At 42.1% G+C, this 19,677-nt stretch overlaps 2 protein-coding genes across 4 annotated transcripts in view; both read left to right on the forward strand.

The window, feature by feature from the left end:
- Nucleotides 1-5,818, forward strand: part of LOC144010547 (gap junction Cx32.2 protein-like) — a 74,187-nt gene extending 68,369 nt beyond the window's left edge. Inside the window, exons 1-2 of one of the 2 annotated variants that reach the window (XM_077510903.1) lie at nucleotides 39-188; nucleotides 5,010-5,818. In XM_077510903.1, the coding sequence (XP_077367029.1) occupies nucleotides 5,034-5,744 (711 nt within the window). In that variant the 5' untranslated portion in view covers nucleotides 39-188; nucleotides 5,010-5,033 and the 3' untranslated portion in view covers nucleotides 5,745-5,818. Of the gene's footprint in view, nucleotides 1-38; nucleotides 189-5,009 lie in introns of those variants that run through there. The other variant, XM_077510902.1, reaches the window with a different exon arrangement.
- Nucleotides 5,819-6,942: 1,124 nt separating this feature from the next.
- On the forward strand, nucleotides 6,943-17,897 carry cep85l (centrosomal protein 85L). 2 transcript variants are annotated; one of them, XM_077511206.1, is made up of 13 exons: nucleotides 6,943-6,999; nucleotides 7,966-8,127; nucleotides 9,402-10,252; nucleotides 11,501-11,586; nucleotides 12,443-12,557; nucleotides 12,621-12,776; nucleotides 13,420-13,572; nucleotides 13,953-14,107; nucleotides 14,223-14,331; nucleotides 14,415-14,465; nucleotides 15,175-15,276; nucleotides 15,465-15,636; nucleotides 16,691-17,897. In XM_077511206.1, the coding sequence occupies exons 1-13, from the start codon at nucleotides 6,948-6,950 to the stop codon at nucleotides 16,843-16,845; spliced, it is 2,319 nt and encodes a 772-aa protein (XP_077367332.1). In that variant the 5' UTR covers nucleotides 6,943-6,947; the 3' UTR covers nucleotides 16,846-17,897. The 2 variants fall into 2 exon arrangements, with proteins under 2 accessions (XP_077367332.1, XP_077367333.1); XM_077511207.1 differs by having other exon boundaries at nucleotides 6,962-7,268.
- The last annotated feature ends 1,780 nt before the right edge of the window (nucleotides 17,898-19,677 follow it).

Raw genomic sequence — 19,677 nt, forward strand, 5'->3', positions numbered from 1 at the left:
TCCTCAGCGTTAAGTTGCGTTCATCACCGTGCTGATATCGAGTCATCGTTACACCGCACGAGGGAGTGCGAGTTGGTCGGCGTATGATAAATCTGCTGACGATGCAAAATCCAGCTAAGCTTATAAGAGAGAAGTGAAACCGTTATAGAGGGATCACAAGTCAGAAGAAAGCAGGAACCATTGCTTAGGTAGGAACCTTTGTTGCTATTTATGAAGAATTAATTTTTAAATCGTAGATATCGAGCTGGTAAAATGTAAAAAAAATATATATAATAAATGACAACAAATATGTTACGGTATTTTACCAAAATATGAATGTGTTGTTCAAGTCATCTGTAAGACTAACAAACTAGACAGTACTGGTAGTATAAAAACAATTATTTATTTATTTTTATAACATTTTAACTGGATTGGGTCATTAAAGCTGAGATTGTTCTTCAACCGTTGTTGTTGTTTTGGTATTTTACTCTGTTTAGAGTGGGACGGATGACCGTCTTTTTAGAGTAAAATTTACCCTACGAAATTTACTGTGTATATATTCCAACTCAATGGTGTCCAAACTACGGCCCGGGGGGCCATTTGCGGCCCGCCATCTATTTTTTTTAGCGGCCCTCAGCATATACAAAAAAATTACTTTTGACGCAGCCTGTTTTTCTAGATATGCAAAGAAACTATTTAAATCTAAAACAGAAATATTTCTTTTTGTTATTTAATTAAGTGAGTGATTTCAGTTCCGCTGAACTGTGACAAGGTCTACTTTGTGAACACATTAATGATTAACGAAGATCCATCCATCCATCCATCCATCTTCTTCCGCTTATCCGGGGTCGGGTCGCGGGGGCAGCAGCTTCAGGAGGGAAACCCAGACTTCCCTCTCCCCAGCCACTTCAACCAGCTCCTCCGGTGGGATCCCAAGGCGTTCCCAGGCCAGCCGAGAGACATAGTCTCTCCAGCGTGTCCTGGGTCGTCCCCGGGGCCTCCCACCGGTGGGACATGCCCGGAACACCTCCCCAGGGAGGCGTCCAGGAGGCATCCGAACCAGATGCCCGAGCCACCTCAGCTGGCTCCTCTCAACGCGGAGGAGCAGCGGCTCGACTCTGAGTCCCTCCCGGATGACCGAGCTTCTCACCCTATCTCTAAGGGAGAGCCCGGACACCCTGCGGAGGAAACTCATTTCGGCCGCTTGTATCCGGGATCTCGTTCTTTCGGTCACGACCCACAGCTCGTGACCATAGGTGAGGGTTGGAACGTAGATCGACCGGTAAATCGAGAGCTTTGCCTTTTGGCTCAGCTCTTTCTTCACCACGACGGACCGATACAGAGTCCGCATCACTGCAGACGCTGCACCGATCCGCCTGTCGATCTCCCGCTCCATCCTACCCTCACTCGTGAACAAGACCCCAAGATACTTGAACTCCTCCACTTGGGGCAGGATCTCATCCCCGACCTGAAGACGACACTCCACCCTTTTCCGACTGAGGACCATGGTCTCGGATTTGGAGGTGCTGATCCTCATCCCAGCCGCTTCACACTCGGCTGCGAACCGCTCCAGTGAGAGCTGAAGGTCCCGGCCTGATGAAGCCAACAGCACCACATCATCTGCAAAGAGCAGAGATGCAATGCTGAGGCCACCAAACCGGAACCCCTCCACTCCTCGGCTGCGCCTAGAAATTCTGTCCATAAAAGTTATGAACAGAATCGGTGACAAAGGGCAACCTTGGCGGAGTCCAACCCTCACCGGAAACGAATCCGACTTACTGCCGGCAATGCGGACCAAACTCTGGCAACGGTCGTACAGGGACCGAACAGCCCGTAACAAGGGGCCCGGCACCCCGTACTCCCGAAGCACCCCCCACAGAACTCCCCGAGGGACACGGTCGAACGCCTTCTCCAGATCCACAAAACACATGTGGACTGGTTGAGCGAACTCCCACGCACCCTCGAGGATCCTGCGGAGGGTGTAGAGCTGGTCCACTGTTCCACGGCCAGGACGAAAACCACACTGCTCCTCCTGGATCCGAGATTCGACCTCCCGACGGACCCTCCTCTCCAGCACCCCTGAATAGACCTTACCAGGGAGGCTGAGGAGTGTGATCCCTCTGTAGTTGGAACACACCCTCCGGTCCCCCTTCTTAAAAAGGGGGACCACCACCCCGGTCTGCCAATCCAGAGGCACTGTCCCCGATGTCCACGCGATGTTGTAGAGGCGTGTCAACCACGACAGCCCCACAACATCCAGAGTCTTTAGGAACTCCGGGCGGATCTCATCCACCCCCGGGGCCCTGCCACCGAGGAGCTTTCCAACCACCTCAGTGACTTCGACCCCAGAGATAGGAGAGCCCACCCCAGAGTCCCCAGACTCTGCTTCCTCAAAAGGAGACGTGTTGGTGGAATTGAGGAGGTCTTCGAAGTATTCCCCCCACCGCTTCACGACGTCCCGAGTCGAGGTCAGCAGCACCCCATCGCCACTATACACAGTGTTAATGGTGCACTGCTTTCCTCTCCTGAGACGCCGGATGGTGGACCAGAATTTCCTCGAAGCCGTCCGGAAGTCGTTTTCCATGGCCTCACCGAACTCCTCCCATGTCCGAGTTTTTGCCTCAGCAACCGCCGAAGCCGCGTTCCGCTTGGCCATCCGGTACCTGTCAGCTGCCTCCGGAGTCCGACAGGCCAAAAAGGCCCGATAGGACTCCTTCTTCAGCTTGACGGCATCCCTTACCGCTGGTGTCCACCAGCGGGTTCGAAGATTGCCGCCGCGACAGGCACCGACCACCTTACGGCCACAGCTCCGATCGGCCGCCTCAACAATGGAGGCGCGGAACATGGTCCATTCGGACTCAATGTCCCCCACCTCCCCCGAGACAAGGGAGAAGCTCTGCCGGAGGTGGGCATTGAAACTCTTTCTGACAGGGGATTCCGCCAGACGTTCCCAGCAAACCCTCACAATACGTTTGGGTCTGCCAGGTCGGACCGGCATCTTCCCCCACCATCGGAGCCAACACACCACCAGGTGGTGATCAGTTGACAGCTCCGCCCCTCTCTTCACCTGAGTGTCCAAAACATGCGGCCGCAAATCCGATGACACGACTACAAAGTCGATCATCGAACTGCGGCCTAGGGTGTCCTGGTGCCAAGTGCACATATGGACACCCTTATGCTTGAACATGGTGTTCGTTATGGACAAACCGTGACGAGCACAGAAGTCCAATAACAGAACACCGCTCGGGTTCCGATCAGGGGGGCCGTTCCTCCCAATCACGCCCCTCCAGGTCTCACTGTCATTCCCCACGTGAGCGTTGAAGTCCCCCAGCAGGACGAGGGAGTCCCCAGAGGGAGCGCTCTCCAGCACACCCTCCACGGACTCCAAGAAGGGTGGGTACTCTGAGCTGCTGTTTGGTGCATATGCACAAACAACAGTCAGGACCCGTGCCCCCACCCGAAGGCGGAGGGAGGCTACCCTCTCGTCCACCGGGGTAAACCCCAACGTACAGGCGCCGAGCCGGGGGGCAATAAGTATGCCCACACCTGCTCTGCGCCTCACACCGTGGGCAACTCCAGAGTGGAAGAGAGTCCAACCCCTCTCAAGAGGACTGGTACCAGAGCCCAAGCCGTGTGTGGAGGCGAGTCCGACTATGTCTAGTCGGAACTTCTCGGCCTCGCACACCAGCTCGGGCTCCTTCCCTGCCAGAGCGGTGACATTCCATGTCCCAAGAGCCAGCTTCTGTAGCCGGGGGTCGGTCCGCCAAGGTCTCCTCCCTTGGCCGCCACCCAGCCCACACTGCACCCGACCCCTTTGGCCCCTCCCACCGGTGGTGAGCCCGTGGGAAGAGGGACCCACGTTGCCCCTTCGGGCTGTGCCCGGCCGGGCCCCATGGGTGCAGGCCCGGCCACCAGGCGCTCGCCAGCGAGCCCCGCCTCCAGGCCTGGCTCCAGAGGGGGGCCCCGGTGACCCGCGTCCGGGCGAGGGAAACGCGTCTCCAAAATTTTTTCTCATCATAGGGGTCTTCTGAGCCGTTCTTAGTCTGGCCCCTCACCTAGGACCTGTTTGCCATGGGTGACCCTGCCAGGGGCATAAAGCCCCAGACAACATAGCTCCTAGGATCATTGCGACACGCAAACCCCTCCACCACGTTAAGGTGCCGGCTCACGGAGGGGTTAACGAAGATCCTCAAGTGATTTTAAAATTTGTCATTTTATTACCGACTACTCTACTTTTGATTCTGAATGTGGAGATTGGTTCAGAGATGGGGCGGATCTATTTTGTGGGAATACGGGGGTGTGGGCCACCTCAAAATCAAGAAAAATTCCAAACTGTCCTGTTTAAAAATAAGTAGCTAAACTATAGTGCATTATTAATCGACTCATTCGCTTTAGCGTGGTTAACTAATTTGCTCCCAATAATGTGTAAATACGTTTTGTTTTGTTTTATGTTATAAGTGTCCCAAAGACGTATTTATACGTTTTTTTGTTTTGTTTTTTTTATGCTAGAGCATACAGAAGGCTTTGATGCAGTCTCTCAACTGCAAAGAACGGTTGCAGAAATGGTAGTTATTACGCAAATGGCCAGCAGGTGGCAGCAGAGCAAAGGAGATCAACCAGGGCCATCTAGAAAAAAAGCTTAATTACTTTGAATTTTAAATAGATTTGTGAAAATTGATGAAACTTAGCTCTCTTCTAATGCTAATTGCTGCAGAACGGAAACAGATAGAAACATACTTTTTTTTTTTTCCCTGATGAAAGAAGAGACTTTAATCTTTCTTTTGGTAGGTTCCATGCTTTTATAGCAATTGAACACAATATTCTGTGGGCCTTGCAAAATCAGTCAAAATCCATTAAAACAGTCGGGAGCGAACGGGATTGCTTCTGTGAAAATGGCTGGGAGTGAATGAGTTAATAAAGTCAGAAAATTTCAAAATGGCCCCAGCGTCCTTCGATTATACTGTATGCGGCCCTCGAAGGAAAAAAGTTTGGACACCGCCTGTTCTAACTTCTTGCATTTTCTCCCACAGCCCTGCGAGAGACCGTCGGCCATCATGGGGGAGTGGTCCTTTGTGTCGGAGATTTTGGACAAAGTGGAATCGTACTCGACGATATTTGGCAAGGTCTGGATGAGCGTTCTTTTCATCTTCAGGATCTTCATTCTGGCGGCCGGCGTGGACCGAATATGGGGAGACGAACAAGCAAACATGGACTGCAACACGCACAGCCCAGGCTGCAGGAATGCTTGCTATGACGCGTCCTTCCCCATATCTCACACGCGCTTCTGGGTGCTCCAGATCCTCATTGTGTCCACGCCGACGTTCATCTATCTGGGCCACGTCCTGCTTGTCATTCGCAAAGAGAATAAGCTCAGGAGACACCTGGAGCAAAAACGCGACCCGAATCGGATGATCAAATCACCCAAATATTCTGATGAACATGGCAAGGTGAAGCTGAAAGGCTTCCTGCTGGTCAGCTACATGATGCAGCTTCTGTTCAAGATCTTGCTGGAAGTGGCCTTTGTTGTAGGCCAGTACTTCATCTACGGCTCCATTTTCATGCCTGACAAGGTTACGTTTCAAGGCGGAAGCTGCCAGACCGAAACAAACTGCTTCATCAGTCGTCCGACGGAAAAAAACGTGTTCATCGTCTTTATGTTGGCGATGGCGGTTTTCTCAGTCATGCTCAACATCATTGAAATGTTCCATCTGATGGTATTAACGATGAGGCATAGGAAAGGTGTCCAGAGAGGTTCCACATTATAAAAAGGAGGGTCTAAATTGTGCACAATAAAGTAGTGATACTTATTTAGCCCATTATAGCAATAAAAAGTTAATATTTTGCCTGTAATAAAGTCGATATTTTCATTATTTTTCACGTACAATTAGTACCATTTAAAAACACATTTTGCAACTTGCTGTCGGCTGAAAATGACATCACAAGGGCTCAGGTAACCAATCACAGCTCAGCTTGTGAAGGTCACATGACCAAACCTAGAAAACAGCTGAGCTGTGATTGGTTACCTGAGCCCTTGTGATGTCATTTTCAGCCGACAGCAAGTTGCAAAATGTGTTTTTAAAGGTACTAATTGTACATGAAAAATAATGAAAATATCAAATTTATTATAGGCAAAATATTCATGTTTGACTGCCAAAAATGGCTAAATAAGTAAAGTACTGTATCCCTTTTTGCAGCACTATTTTGAGATGATAATGTCACTCAGGGTTTTATTTTTGTTTTATTTGCATTATTGTTTTATACAATGTGTCTTTGTGTGACACGGTGGAAGTGTGCGTTTGTTGCTTGCAAGTTTTTTTTTTTTACTGAAACCATTTGTTTGATACTGTATACGGCGCTATACTTATGCAAAATGGCCCACAAATAAACTAAACTACAATATAAAGTGTCAGTTGTATTTTTTATATTACCAAAACAATAACAATAAAAAAAAAAATCCTGGAGTTTGATGGCTAATTTGGAGAAAGAAATAATAAAATACATACAAAATAAGCTCGGCTCCGACTTTATTTATACAAATTATGAGACATCTAGTACGCACTATAATTTCCGCATTTTTTCTGATTCATGTTTTTAGAAATTTGGAATATTTATATAAGGTCCTTAAAATGCTGAATTACACTTAATTCAGCATTTTATGATCACAGCTATTCTCTTTGCATCACCTGTAATTAATATTGTCTGTCCTTGCTTTTTGGCACCTATCCCAGCTGATGGTACGATTTAACCTTCAAATGCATGCTTTTGGAACCGGACTACCCTGTAGCGATCATTCTGCAAATATTAATATTTTTAATAATCAGTATTAATTATGAGTTTGATGTATTTTATTTTATTTGTTTTAAGTTTGTGTCATATAAATGGGATAACCTATTGTAAATACTCCAGATGATATGTGGCATAGTTGCACGTTTATTACATTTTTGGTATTTTTGTATTGATTGTACCAGATGCGCCACCTCTCAGTTCATGACGTCACTTCCACTCCGGAAGTCATCGTGTGTAAGTTGAGAAAGGAGACCGTTACTTGAAAATGTCTCGAGACAAGAAACATTTAGTTAAGGCACTACAGCTACTGTATCGTGGTAAAATGTCACAAATAGTATAATAATAGCGTTTAAATCCCTCACTGGCCACCGTTATTCCATTGAGGTTTTTTCCTTTCCGACCGCAAAGCTGATCTGTTTTCCGACTGTTATGTAAAACGTATTAACCGCTGCCAATGTGGAACAGGGCTGAGCTTGACGATGGTTACGATTCTAATAAAACAGGTGAGCTTTATTATTGTTATGTGACTGAATGTGTCATGATATTGTGAATTGTTTGTCGATAGATGTGTAGTGGCCGACGTTTGTTGGATTTAAAAGGCCGAAGTGCGACGAAAAACAGGCGACTACAAATGACGTCACTGCGTTAGCAAAACCGCACGAAAACGTTGCGAGGCGAAGAGAAGCCAGTTTCGAGCTACATCTAGGTGGTTTATTTTTTACTTAACCTCTAAAATATATTTCCAATTGTGGTCTACAGGCTGCAACATTTATCTTGGTCTCAGTTTTTATACGTTTGACATGTATGAAATGTTTATGGGGTCTTTTACATTGATAGAATTTTTAAAAAGAAGAAAGTTATGTTCATCCTCAAAATGGAAGCCAGTGCACACCTGCATGCACCTAATATTTAAATATAAATGATTCAATTCATGTGGGATGCTCAATCTTCATCAAACAAATTTCGACAAAGAAATGGCTAATTGACCATAGGTGTGAATATAAGTGTGAATGTTTGTTTATATGTCTGTCTTTTGGCCAAAGTCAGCTGAGACAGACTACAGCTCAACTTAATGAGGACAAACGTTATACAAAATGGGTGTATGGATGGCATTTAAAAAATATGCTTGCATCACGACTCGTCCTAAATAATTTTGGACCATTACTGCTACTTCAATTTTTTTTTTATGTCCGTTTTAAGGTTCAAGTAGCGGAGGCTCTCCTGGGTGGGTCCCCAGCCATGAATCATCCTGGCACAGCAAACAGCCTGGACCTGGGAACGGCATCTTTGGACGTAGGCACAGCGCAGTGTCAGACAGTGGCGACACAGGCATTGGTACCTACTGCTCTGATAGCGTGGAAGGTAGGGTGACGCTCAGGTCACGGCGCTAAAGTTTCATCCAAGCATGTCTTTATGAGCCTTGCTTTGTACTGTACATAGACAGTCTTTTTTTTTTTTTTTTTTTAAATTGGTAAAAGGCCTTCCCCAAACTGTTCCAACTAAGTTGGAAGCATTGAATGATAGTTGAAGCAATTTTAGTAAGCCAGGAAAATAAAAGTACCATTTCCGCCATAGTTTACGATTTAGTTTAACTGTATATACGATGTGCAGAAAAAGTTGACGTTATTGATCCCATTGGGATGGCTCCCTCTGGGGAATTTACATTTCCAGCAGCAATAAGAACAGATAATGAAATAAAAAAATCAATCAATAAATAAGGTTTTAACACCAGAGATTTAATTAATAATAATAAAAATAAAATAACAAGTAAACATTCAATCAATAAATAAATAAGGTTATTACACCAGAGATTGAATTAATAATAATAATAATAATAAAAATAAAAATACAATTTCAATCAATCAATCAATTAATAAGGTTATTACACCGGAGATTGAATTAAATAAATTGACCTTGTCGTTGCAATAATTTTTACTTGTATTTCATTCCCTATAAGCCTAACCGAAAAGACCATACAACGTTAATGTATAATAAATTTGATATTGTTAATTGTTTATAGTTGCAGTTTAATCTCTCGCTTGTATTTGTTAATGAAGTACATAGGTCGACCTTGAAAAAAAAAATCGCATATAAAATCACAACCATGACAATGAGTCGGGAAAATTGCAATTAAATTCGTTTTCAAGATTGTTCAGTACTAATATGAAATACATGCTTGATAATCTATATGTGCATTATTAAGAAACATCGTGATATGATATCACTATATGAAGGTCACAATCCAATAATTATCATGATATTGTGGGGAGGTTGGTGATACTGAATTGTAAAAAAATGGGCTCATAGAAGAAAAAACATAATATTGTGCTTTTGTACATTACAGCAATGCTTATAAACAATCTAATAACACTTAATATTGAGGCACTTACTTGCTAATGCAAACACACATTGAGTTCCTCCAATTCTTTAAACATAGAAGGGCCAAAACATGCATTGTGAAAATTAAACTGCACAAAAAAAACTAGCCACCAGAGGGTGCTAGAACTGCACAAATGGAAATCAACCTGACCTGGTTAACGGATGTGCTGCATTTAATATTGTGACATAGCGACGACGATTTATTGAAGCAATTTTAATATCACATTAATATTCTTTCCTCTGTGTACATCCTGAAGACGACTCCTGTTCAAGCACCACGCCTTCATCCCTCCAGCCGCTTTCCCGACGTCACTCCAGTCAGGAGGATGGATTTGGCGGCGGCGCCCCCGTCGTCCACGTCAAGCCGTCGCCGTCCACGTCGTCATGCGCCAGTCTGAGAATGACGAGCTCAGCCAGCAGCGCGGGCCTTTGGACCAAGTCTTGCCAGCTGACCCCTCCGGTCACGTCTCCCCTTGGTGCACAAACCGGTGTTGACACGCAGGACCAGCAGCCCATCCGGAGGTGGTCGTCTCTCACCAAGCTGTCGTCTGGTGTTGAAAAGAACTCCAGGAAGACGTCAGTCCACCAACACAGTACGGACTCACACGGCTCCCTGGACAGGGGTCTGCTCTATGGCTACAGAAAAGAAACCCGTGCTCTAAATAGGGACCTGTATTTACCCGTATCGTCCTCCTTGCTCTGTCCCAGCCTATTGCAACGCTCTCCTGGTGCAGGTCCTTGCTACTGGAGCAAACCGAGTAGCAGATCTGGTTTGGAAACCGACCTGTCACTGGCCTCAACTCTCTCTTCACCCATCAAACACAGCAGTTTGGACATGAACTACAGGAGTTTAGCCGAAGCTAAGGTGGCCCTGCGAGGGGGTCCGGTTTACGGCCTCAGTTTATCCAAGCTGGCAGACTCGCCACTTGGCCACCCGGTTGACAGAGAGTCCCCGATTCAGCCAGCCGTCCGCACGCAAATGTGGCTGACAGAGCAGATGGAGTACAACTCGAAAGCAGAGCATGGAGGAGAACTTGGCCACGTTGTTGGGACCGAACCCAAAGTCTGTGCTGGAGATGGATCGTCGCTTGAACAAGGCATTAACCAGGTAAGAGCAATTGCACACCGGCTTCAATTAAATATTATTGGAGATCATTTTCCTTATCGCCTCGAGCGGACAATGTGAATTACAGTCAAACCTCGGTTTTCGAACATAATCCGTTCCATAAGGCTGTTCTAAAAGAGAATAGTTCGAAATCCGAAGCAATTTTTCCCATTATAATTAATGTAAATAGTTTGAATCCGTTCCAAGTCTAAAAAACTTTTTCCAAGTTTTTTTTTTTTTTTTTTTTTTTTTTTTACTATTTTACACCATACATTGCGCTGTTTACCTTAAATAGAAAAGGGTAGAAATTAGGGGTGTTAAAAAAAATCGATTCGGCGATATATCGCAATACTACATCGCGCGATTCTCGAATCGATTCAATAAAAAAAAATAATCGATTATTTATTTATTTATTTTTTTACGAGCTTTTTTTTTTTTTTTTTTTTTGTGTGTGAATCGATTTTTAAACTTCCATTTTTAATGGAAAAATATTCAACAAAACGTCTGACTTCGGGTTAGGATTCACACCTTGAGCATGGAAGAATGTTATATGAACGGAACATTAAGCCTTAATATTTTATTTTAATGCTGTTCAAACATGAAACAGATTACAACCTCTATAAGACTGAAATTTCAGATAAATAAATAATACATTTTCATATAAATCTGACACTCTTCAAGCGTACTGATTAGTATTTTCTAAATTTGAATGAAAAAAAAATCGCAACAATCGACTTATAAATTCGTATCGGGATTAATCGGTATCGAATCGAATCGTGACCTGTGAATCGTGATACGAATCGAATCGTCAGGTACTAGGCAATTCACACCCCTAGTAGAAATAGACACTGTTTTATTTTAATAGAAGATATCCGATCTAAAATGATGGAAAAAAACAAAATGCACTTGCTTTCTTTGAACCCATGATTAGGGGCTAATACAAAAAAAAAAAAAAGAAAAACAGTCAGATTTGCGTAAATAGCAATGAGCAGGTCTTCTCCAAACGTAACTTTGACCGCGAGTGTGCTGCGGCGGAAGCATCCTGTGCATTCGAGTTAGCTCGGCTCCCGAGTGAGTCGCGTTCAGGTACGCTCGGCATTTTTTCAGTTTGGTCGAGAGACGATTTTTCTGGACGAGTTCTGAGACATCAAATTCTCGAATTTTCTGGTCGAAAACCGATTTGATCGAAAATTGTGGTTTGACTGTATTATTATTATTATTATCATTATTATCATTATTATTCATTTGCAGATGCTGCAGGGGACGTCACATTTTGTCAACACTCTGGCGAAGGTTAAAGAGGGAATGCTGAGACAAAGAGAACTGGAGATCGATAGGTAAGTCGTGACCAGTGTTGCCACAGTTACCTTGAAAAGTAACTTAAGTTACGTAACTGGTTACTTGCTTTAAAAAGTAACTTATTTAAGTAAGTTTTATTGGTTAAATTTACAAAGAAAAGAAAATCATGGCCACTCAAGAATCCAGTATCGTGGGAGATGACCACGAAACCATTGATTTTACAAATTCCAGTCTTACTTTTTTTTTTATGATTTGCTTTCAACGGCCTCCCACGAAGTCCAATCTGGCTCAAATGGTGGCGAAATCGTGTAATCCGACACTGACCTTTTGAGTTAACCTTGAATTTCTTTGGAGGTTATTCTGGCCTCTTTGGATATCACTCTGTCACACAAACTGATGAAACTATTCTATTCCATGAACTAAGTAATGATTAGTGATGTTTGAGGAGTAAATGTAGTCTGATTGCTTGTGTGGGAAAAGTAACACATTAGAATAGTCACTACCCGAAAATGACGCGTCTTCTATTGTCAAGAGAGCATTTGTATTTTGAAACACTAATTTTTGTTTTTGGAATGCAAGTATTCTTTTTTTTTTTTTTTTGGGCCATGTTGTTGTTGTTGTTGTTTTTTTGTGTGTGTGCATGTTTATTGTGTCTGCATCTATTAAAAAAACAAAAAAAAAACAATAAATATATTTTGGGGGGGAAAAAAACTATTGAAAAAAATGTGAGATTTCACTAACTATAATAAAATGTTTTTTTGTAAAAAAAAAAAAAAAATGCGTCTGACCACTTTCCATGCATCGTATCTTCTATTCTGCTCGTCCTCATTCGGCAACATGCCAGTCGTACTCTGTAGGTGAACATCATGAGAGTAAAGGTTCGTTGTCTTTCAGACAAAAGCAACAGATCCTGCAGCTCCACGCCCGCATTCGAGAAAATGAGCTGAGAGCCCAGCAGGTGCTACATAGTCAGAAGTGGTTTGAAGACCCCCAAATCCTGAAAATGAAGGTAAATGTGATGTCACGTGGATTTGCGCTTTGTGCTAACACTTGAGGTCGCCAAATCCAATAGGAGTCAGTGAAGGAAGTGCCATCTGACCGATTGTGTTGCGACGAAGAACTCAGCAGGAAGGTGGCAGTGTCCGAACTGGAAGTACTTCATCTCAATGAGTTGTACAAGCAAGCCACTCAAAAGTACACGGAAGACCTCAGGAAACTGGAAGAAAAGGTACACGTTCAGTACAAGAGTGAACGAAACACAAAAGCTGTTTTCTATGCTGTTGCAGGGATGCAACAATATCCAAGCGGCACGATACGATGATATCACGATATGAAGCTCACAATACAATAATTAGCACAATACTGTGTGGAGGTTGGCGATATTTAAAAAAGGTCACTATGTAAAAAAAAATGAGCTCATACAAAAAAAATACAATGTTGTGCTTTTGTACATAACATCAATGTTATGTTATTATTATTATTATGTTATGTTGTTAATGCACGCACACATTGAGTTCCTCCACAGGCTTCACAGCGTATTATGTTCACCTTCATCTGACAATTAAGTGTAGATTTTAAACATAGAAGGGCCAAAACATCCCTAATGAAAATTAAATTGCACTAAAAAACTAGCCACCAGAGGGTGCTAGAACTGCACAAGTGGTAGCCAAACTGACTTTTTTTTTTCCACAAATGTGTGGCATTTAAATATCGTGAACATGACGACAACGATATTGTGGCAGTTTTAATATCACAATATCACAATATTGCGCTTATCGTTACATCCCTATGCTGTTGTGTTGCAAACAAATGCGAGCCGGGCAACGCCGGTATGCTTCCATCAATTCTCCCGAATATGTTTCTGTGATCAGATCAAGACAAGGGATCGCTACATCAGCAGTCTGAAGAAGAAATGTCAGAGGGAGAGCGAACAGAATCATGAAAAGCAGCAACGCATCGAAACTCTGGAGAAGTACCTTGCTGACCTGCCCACGCTGGCCGAGGTGCAAGTCCAGGCCGTGCAGGTACACGCACACACAAATGAACCTTCAAAATAAGGAAATATTGTCACTGGTCCATGACTTCATATTCACGTACTGTACTATATGTAAGTTTTTTGTTTTGTTTTTAGTGTGTATTATTATTATTTTTTTTTTTTAAGTTTAATGGTGTCTTGCTAGAATAATTAAACTGTTAAATTGTTTTTTTGTTATTTTTTTATATTTCCTTTTCGAAATGCATTTTTCAAAACTCCAAATCTAGCAATTCAATGACCTAAATTGTCAAGTTTAAAATGACTCAATGTATCCCCCAAAAAATTCTGAGAAATTGATGCAGTAAAATGAGTTTTGCGTAATTGATTCTCAAATTGACATTGCGCGTTTTTTGTTTTGCGTTTGCTCAGCTGGAAGAAGCGCAGGTGAGAGCGAAAGATCTGGAAAAAACGGTGTCTCACTTGGGAAAAAAACTGGACGGCAGCTGCGCTCTGCTGAAGGAGAAAGACGGCAAAATTGAGACGCAAGCCAGGAGAGAGAAGGAGCTGATTGCTACTGTACACAGGTACTATTTTCTTTCATACAATTCATAGAATCTGTACACGATTAGCTAAAAAATTAGTATAATTACAATCCACAATAACAAGGAAGGTACGCCATTGCGCTTTTGCCGTTTAAAGTTTGCAGCAGAAGGTGCAGAGGTGTTTGGCGGATGGCGTCAGGTTGGACCTGAAGCATCTGGAGGCGGAAAACTCTCAACTTTTGGAGAAACAAGACCAAAGCGGCAAGGTACACGTTGGAGCGGAACAGTTGAATATGTTCAAATGTGGCACGATTGCGGCCTTTAACGCGCTGTCTTCGCTCGCCATCAGCTCATTGAGCGTCAGAAAGGGCAGATTGAGAGACTCAACGCACAACTGAAGGTAAGGATCATCAAAGTCGTAATAAAAATGGTGATTAACTCATTCACTCCCGGCCATTTTCACATTTCGCAATCCCGTTCGCTCCCGGCTGTTTTACTGGATTTTCACTGATTTTGCAAGGCCCACAGAATATTGTGTTCAATTGCTATAAAAGCATGGAACCTATCAAAAGAAAAAAAGTATGTTTCTCTCTGTTACCGTTTTGCAGCAATTAGCATTAGAAGAGAGCTAAGTTTCATCAGTTCACAAATCTATTCAAAATTGTCAGTAATTGAGCTTTTTTTTGCTTTGCTCTGCTGCCACCTGCTGGCCGTTTGTGTAATAACTACCATTTCTGCAATCGTTCTTTGCAGTTGTGAGGCTGCATCAAAGCCTTCTGTATGCTCTAGCATAAAAAAAAAAAACGTATAAATACGTCTTTGGGACACTTAGCACATTAAAAAAACATATTTATACGTTTTATTGGGAACAAATGAGTTAATTACAATATTTTACTCAAGAAATTGTCACGAGCTTAATAGAAAATAGAAGTTGGGAAAAATGCCATTAATTGCGACAAAATACGGGAAATTGTGCAACATGATTTAAAAAGATGCATTCAATCTTTAAAATACATTGAGATATGTATCGAATCGTACTTTTATTGGAGTGACGCGCATGCCTCAAATTTATATTTATAAACAGACTCATGCCTACTGTATGTTGCTAGGTGACAAGCACCAGACTCCAGAAAGGAAGAAACCTTTCACAACAGTTGCACCCTCCCGACAACCAATCAGATCCCGCCGTCGACTCGACAACCTTGGCACAGGTTTCAATTCAACTCATTTCTTCTCAATGTTTTGTTTATTCCAGATCTTCATTTATTTTAGATATGACAGAAGCCCATGAAATATGCCAATGCCAGCTTGAAGACTAAACTACCACATATTAAAAGTGTCAAAGTTCATCCCGGATTAGCCGCAGCTTAGACTTAACGCGCTCGATGTGCGTTCACAGGTGGATAACTGGCTGCAGCGGCACCCTGTGGCCAACGTGGAGATGCCGCAAGTGGGGCAACTGTTCAAGGAGCTCTCCCTGTGTCTGCTGGACCTGCAGGCGCTCCGCAGCATCCTGGTGCAGAGAGCGCAAGGGAAGGAGCTCAACTTGTCTCTGCTGCTGGGCATGACATGTACGTGGATATCCAGCATCAAAACTTGTTTGGAAATATAAGAATTAGCGTTCATGGGGATTTTTTTTTAACTGTTTTGTTTGGCTCATGTTAGCACCTCTGACACAATGCTAAAGAATTAAGCGGACACACCAAAGTTACTCTTTATGACTAACATGATTTCATCACTGACGGTAAAATCTCACTTTTTTTCGTATGCAGATTGCACAAATTTTTTGATAAACATGTTGATTCAGGGAAAGGGGAGCTCAAGCTAATTTTTGCAGACGCACTTTGAATGAACTCAAAGACGGTCCAACTTTTTTTTTTTTTCCTTGGTTTCACTTGGGAAAAAAAAAAAAAAAGTTTTCTGATGAATTTTTTTGGAGAGCTTTGTTTTTTTTTGAGTATTTTTTTTCCTGACTATTTTTTTCTGACATAAAAAAAAAAGAAAAACAGGGAAAAAATTATTTAGAATAACAGGAGGATAAATTATTCAGAAAAACAGGAGAAAAAGAATTATTATTAAAAAAAAAAAAAAAAAAAACAGAAAAAAAAAAGAAATTCCGGAAAATAGGAAAACAAATTATTCCAAAAAACAGAGCACCAGCTTCTGTTTTTCTGTTTTTTTTTTTTGTTTTTTTTTTTTTTTTACTTGTTGCAGACCACTGACCTCTGTATATGGCTGGATTGCCGATAGCCAATACACGCCAGTGCAAGCCGTTGAAAAGTCACAGGGCGGCCATCTTGTTACTCCCATAATAAATGTTTTTTTCTGTTTTGTTTTTTTTTTGAATATTTTTTTCTCCTGTTTTTCTGATTAATTTTTCCTCTTGTTTTTCCCGAATAATTGTCCTCGTTCTTTTTTAGATATTTTTTTAGACAGAAAAAATATTTAGAAAATATTATAGATTATTAAATATATATATAAATAATATTTAAAAAAAAAATTTAAAAAAGCAAAGCTCCCCAAAAAATTAGTCAGAAAAACAATAAAAGCAATACACTTCCGTATGCATTCCGTATACGATCCCTCCGGAAAAGAAGCCGTAACTTGTCGCATGTTTCCGCGCAGCGCTGAACTTGTCCGCAGAGGAGAGCGAGTGCGGGGCCGCGCGGGAAGACGGAGTCCCGTTGAAGCTGCTGGAGGTCGGCCAGCTGCGGCGAGGCATCGACGAGCTGAGGAAGAACATCTCCGAATGCTACAGCCACTACGTGGGCCACGGCTGAGCCTGCCGCCGCAGCCGCGCTGGACAAGTGGATCGCTGTTCCGCGTGCATGGTACTGAAGCGAGATGGCGAGGTTGAAGTTGGCAGGGACTTCATTTTATGCTTACAAGGCAACAGGCGGACCATGGAAAAGTGGCGCTGCTGGAGAGGATTTCACCATTGCTATGCAAAAAAAAAAAAGCATTTATACATTTCACCCCCCAAAAAAGTCATTTTAGCACGTCAACGTGTTAGCCAATATGAGCAATTGAGTGTTTCTAGGTTTGGGAATTTTGGCACTTGCTAAAATTAAGACTTAATCCTCTTAATATTTATTATGACTCTCCAACAAATATGACTTTATTCCTTTGAACAATGCTACTTTGTTGCAATGTGTTTTCCTTGTCAGTGTTTTTAGGAACCGGTCCACGTATTTGCATTGTTTTCTTTCAATGCGCATGCTCAGAATTGAGGTAGCTTGAGAGATAAATGATTGGACACTACAGAAATATTGTGGCAACTGAACATTACGTCTCTTTTAAATGTCTGTTTTCGTTTTTATCGTCAAAAAATGTGACAAATGTAATAATGAAATATTTTTGTAAAGTTTTATGTCGTTTGTATTTATATTAACTAGAAAATTCACTAACGCAGGCTCACAATTAAGCTCTTTACCGCATACATAAGTTTTTTCCATAGTTGCTTCCGTCCAGACATTAGATGTGTAAATTGTTTTATTAGCTGCAGACCTCAAAACAGTTATTTGAACATGTATTGGATGTCATGTGTTTGATCAAAGGTATTTTTTAATGCTGCCAAAGTGGGGGAAAAAAAGTGAGCACTTTGTATTATTCTTTAACAAAGTTATTTTTTAATATTCTATATGATAATACTCAGTGCATGTTTTATTTAATAATAGCCCACAGTAACAAAAAAGGTTTGTACTGTTACTGATGAACTGTATAAATGGCAATGTATGTTTACATAGCCATTGATAATCTTAAAGTGGACTTTATGCATTTTTTTTTTTTTCAAAAATACACAAGGGATAAAGAATTACATTACACTCTTCAACATCGACTTCTTGCGTCTTTCTAAAATGCTAGTTTATGGATGCGGTTTCCGACATCGTGAATATTTTTCAAGATAGCAACTTTGTTATGAGAATCTTACAGCGCAACAGTTAAACTGCAATAAATCGTGCTTGGGGAGGCACTCCTACATGCAGTTGTAAAGTAACTTAAGTTACTTTAAGCCTTTTTTTTTTTTTTTTTAAACGGCCATACGTTTTTTGTTTTTTAACAACAAAAAAGGAAGAAAAAAAAGCAGGTATAGCAAGGCACTCTGCGATTGGCTGGCAACTGGTCCAGGGTGCCCCCCAGCTGAGATAGGCTACATCACCCCCCGCGACCCTTGTGAGGAATAAGCGGTCAAGAAAATGGATGGATAAGGCACTTTATTTTTTTAAACAACCATGCATAGCAGGGGTCCCCAAACTACGGCCCGCGGGCCGAACCGCCTTCACATTTGGCCCGGCTCCCTGAACAATACCAGCCCCCCACCTCGTAAACTGGGGGAAAAAATATATATATATTAGGGGTGTGCAAAAAAAAACGATTCATAAAAGAATCGAGATTTTCATTTATGAATCGATATTAATATCCAAAAATCTATTTCATTTAAATTTGAAATGTAGAAGAAGGGGAAAGGGCAGTTGTTGCCCACATTCTGTTTTTGTGGAAAAAAGGCACTTACACAATACAAAATTGATAAATGTTTATCAAAAAAAAAAAAAAAAAAAAAAAAAAGACACTTTGTCTCTATTTGTCATTTTGTCTTGCAAAGTGGAAAATGGAGAAAACGGATAACGGGCGATTTTTTCCCCACTTTGGATATTTGACTTGACCCAAGTTGCGTGATCCGGAAGCGACTGTTTGGTTGAGCAACACATTGATTTGCCAACACGTATTTTATTTACTTATAATTAACTTGGACCATTTGTGGACCTTTTTTAGACGTCTAAAAGTAATCTAAACAGGCATCTAAAAATCTTTCACTTTGAGACCATTTGTAGATTTTTTGTTTTTTGTTTTTGTTTTTTTAAGCCTCGACGTCTAAGGACCATTTAGACATCTGTAGCTGCCCTTGGCATCAATGATGACGCGTGGTGGAGAGTTTGGAACGGGTGGTTTATTTTAAGACGCAGTGAAAACTATGAAACAGAAAGAAAGCAAAGGGTCAATATCAAATTTACAACGAAAAACTACTTAACTCAACAAACTTTAACAATACAAAATAAGCACTTTCCAAAAAAAAAAAAAAAAAAAAAAAAACATACACCACTAATTTTTACCTAGAAATAAACACACTTAATCTAATATTAAAACAGACATTACAATCCATTAAATAAGACAATTAACGCACCTCATTCCACAAACCAAGAGTGCTAAAAGAGTTGCAACAGTCACTTCAGAGGTCACATCCTATTTAAATAAATAATGCACAAACAGATGAACAGCAACAGCAGTGATGGAAACCCAAGAAAATCGTCAAAAGCAAACTTAGATTGAGATCCAAACAACAGGAACACATGGAGCAGCACACGTTTGGCATGTCAAACAACGACAGTGACGCGAACTGTGTTACCTGAGCAGGTGAAACCTTTCAAACTTAATTAACTGCTCACCGCAGGCTGACGGCACACAACTGCCACCCAGTGGCCATTTCGCATAACTCATTTACAACGCTTTTGAGGGTAACTGAGGCCAGAAGAATTGAACGAGGCTCGCTCCGTTACACCTCTCTCTCTCGCTCAGTGCACGAAACACGTCAACACATTAAAATACAAATAAAA

This window comes from Festucalex cinctus, chromosome 21 (genome assembly GCF_051991245.1).
Source record: "Festucalex cinctus isolate MCC-2025b chromosome 21, RoL_Fcin_1.0, whole genome shotgun sequence".
NCBI lineage: Eukaryota > Metazoa > Chordata > Actinopteri > Syngnathiformes > Syngnathidae > Festucalex > Festucalex cinctus.

Bases quoted from the DNA above. Each gene is read 5' to 3' on its own strand.
- cep85l (XM_077511206.1), top strand. From the start codon at position 6,948: ATGCGCCACCTCTCAGTTCATGACGTCACTTCCACTCCGGAAGTCATC. The intron at 12,558-12,620 runs GTAAATGTGATG...CAAATCCAATAG, and splicing joins CCCAAATCCTGAAAATGAAG to GAGTCAGTGAAGGAAGTGCC. The intron at 15,637-16,690 runs GTACGTGGATAT...GTTTCCGCGCAG, and splicing joins TCTGCTGCTGGGCATGACAT to CGCTGAACTTGTCCGCAGAG.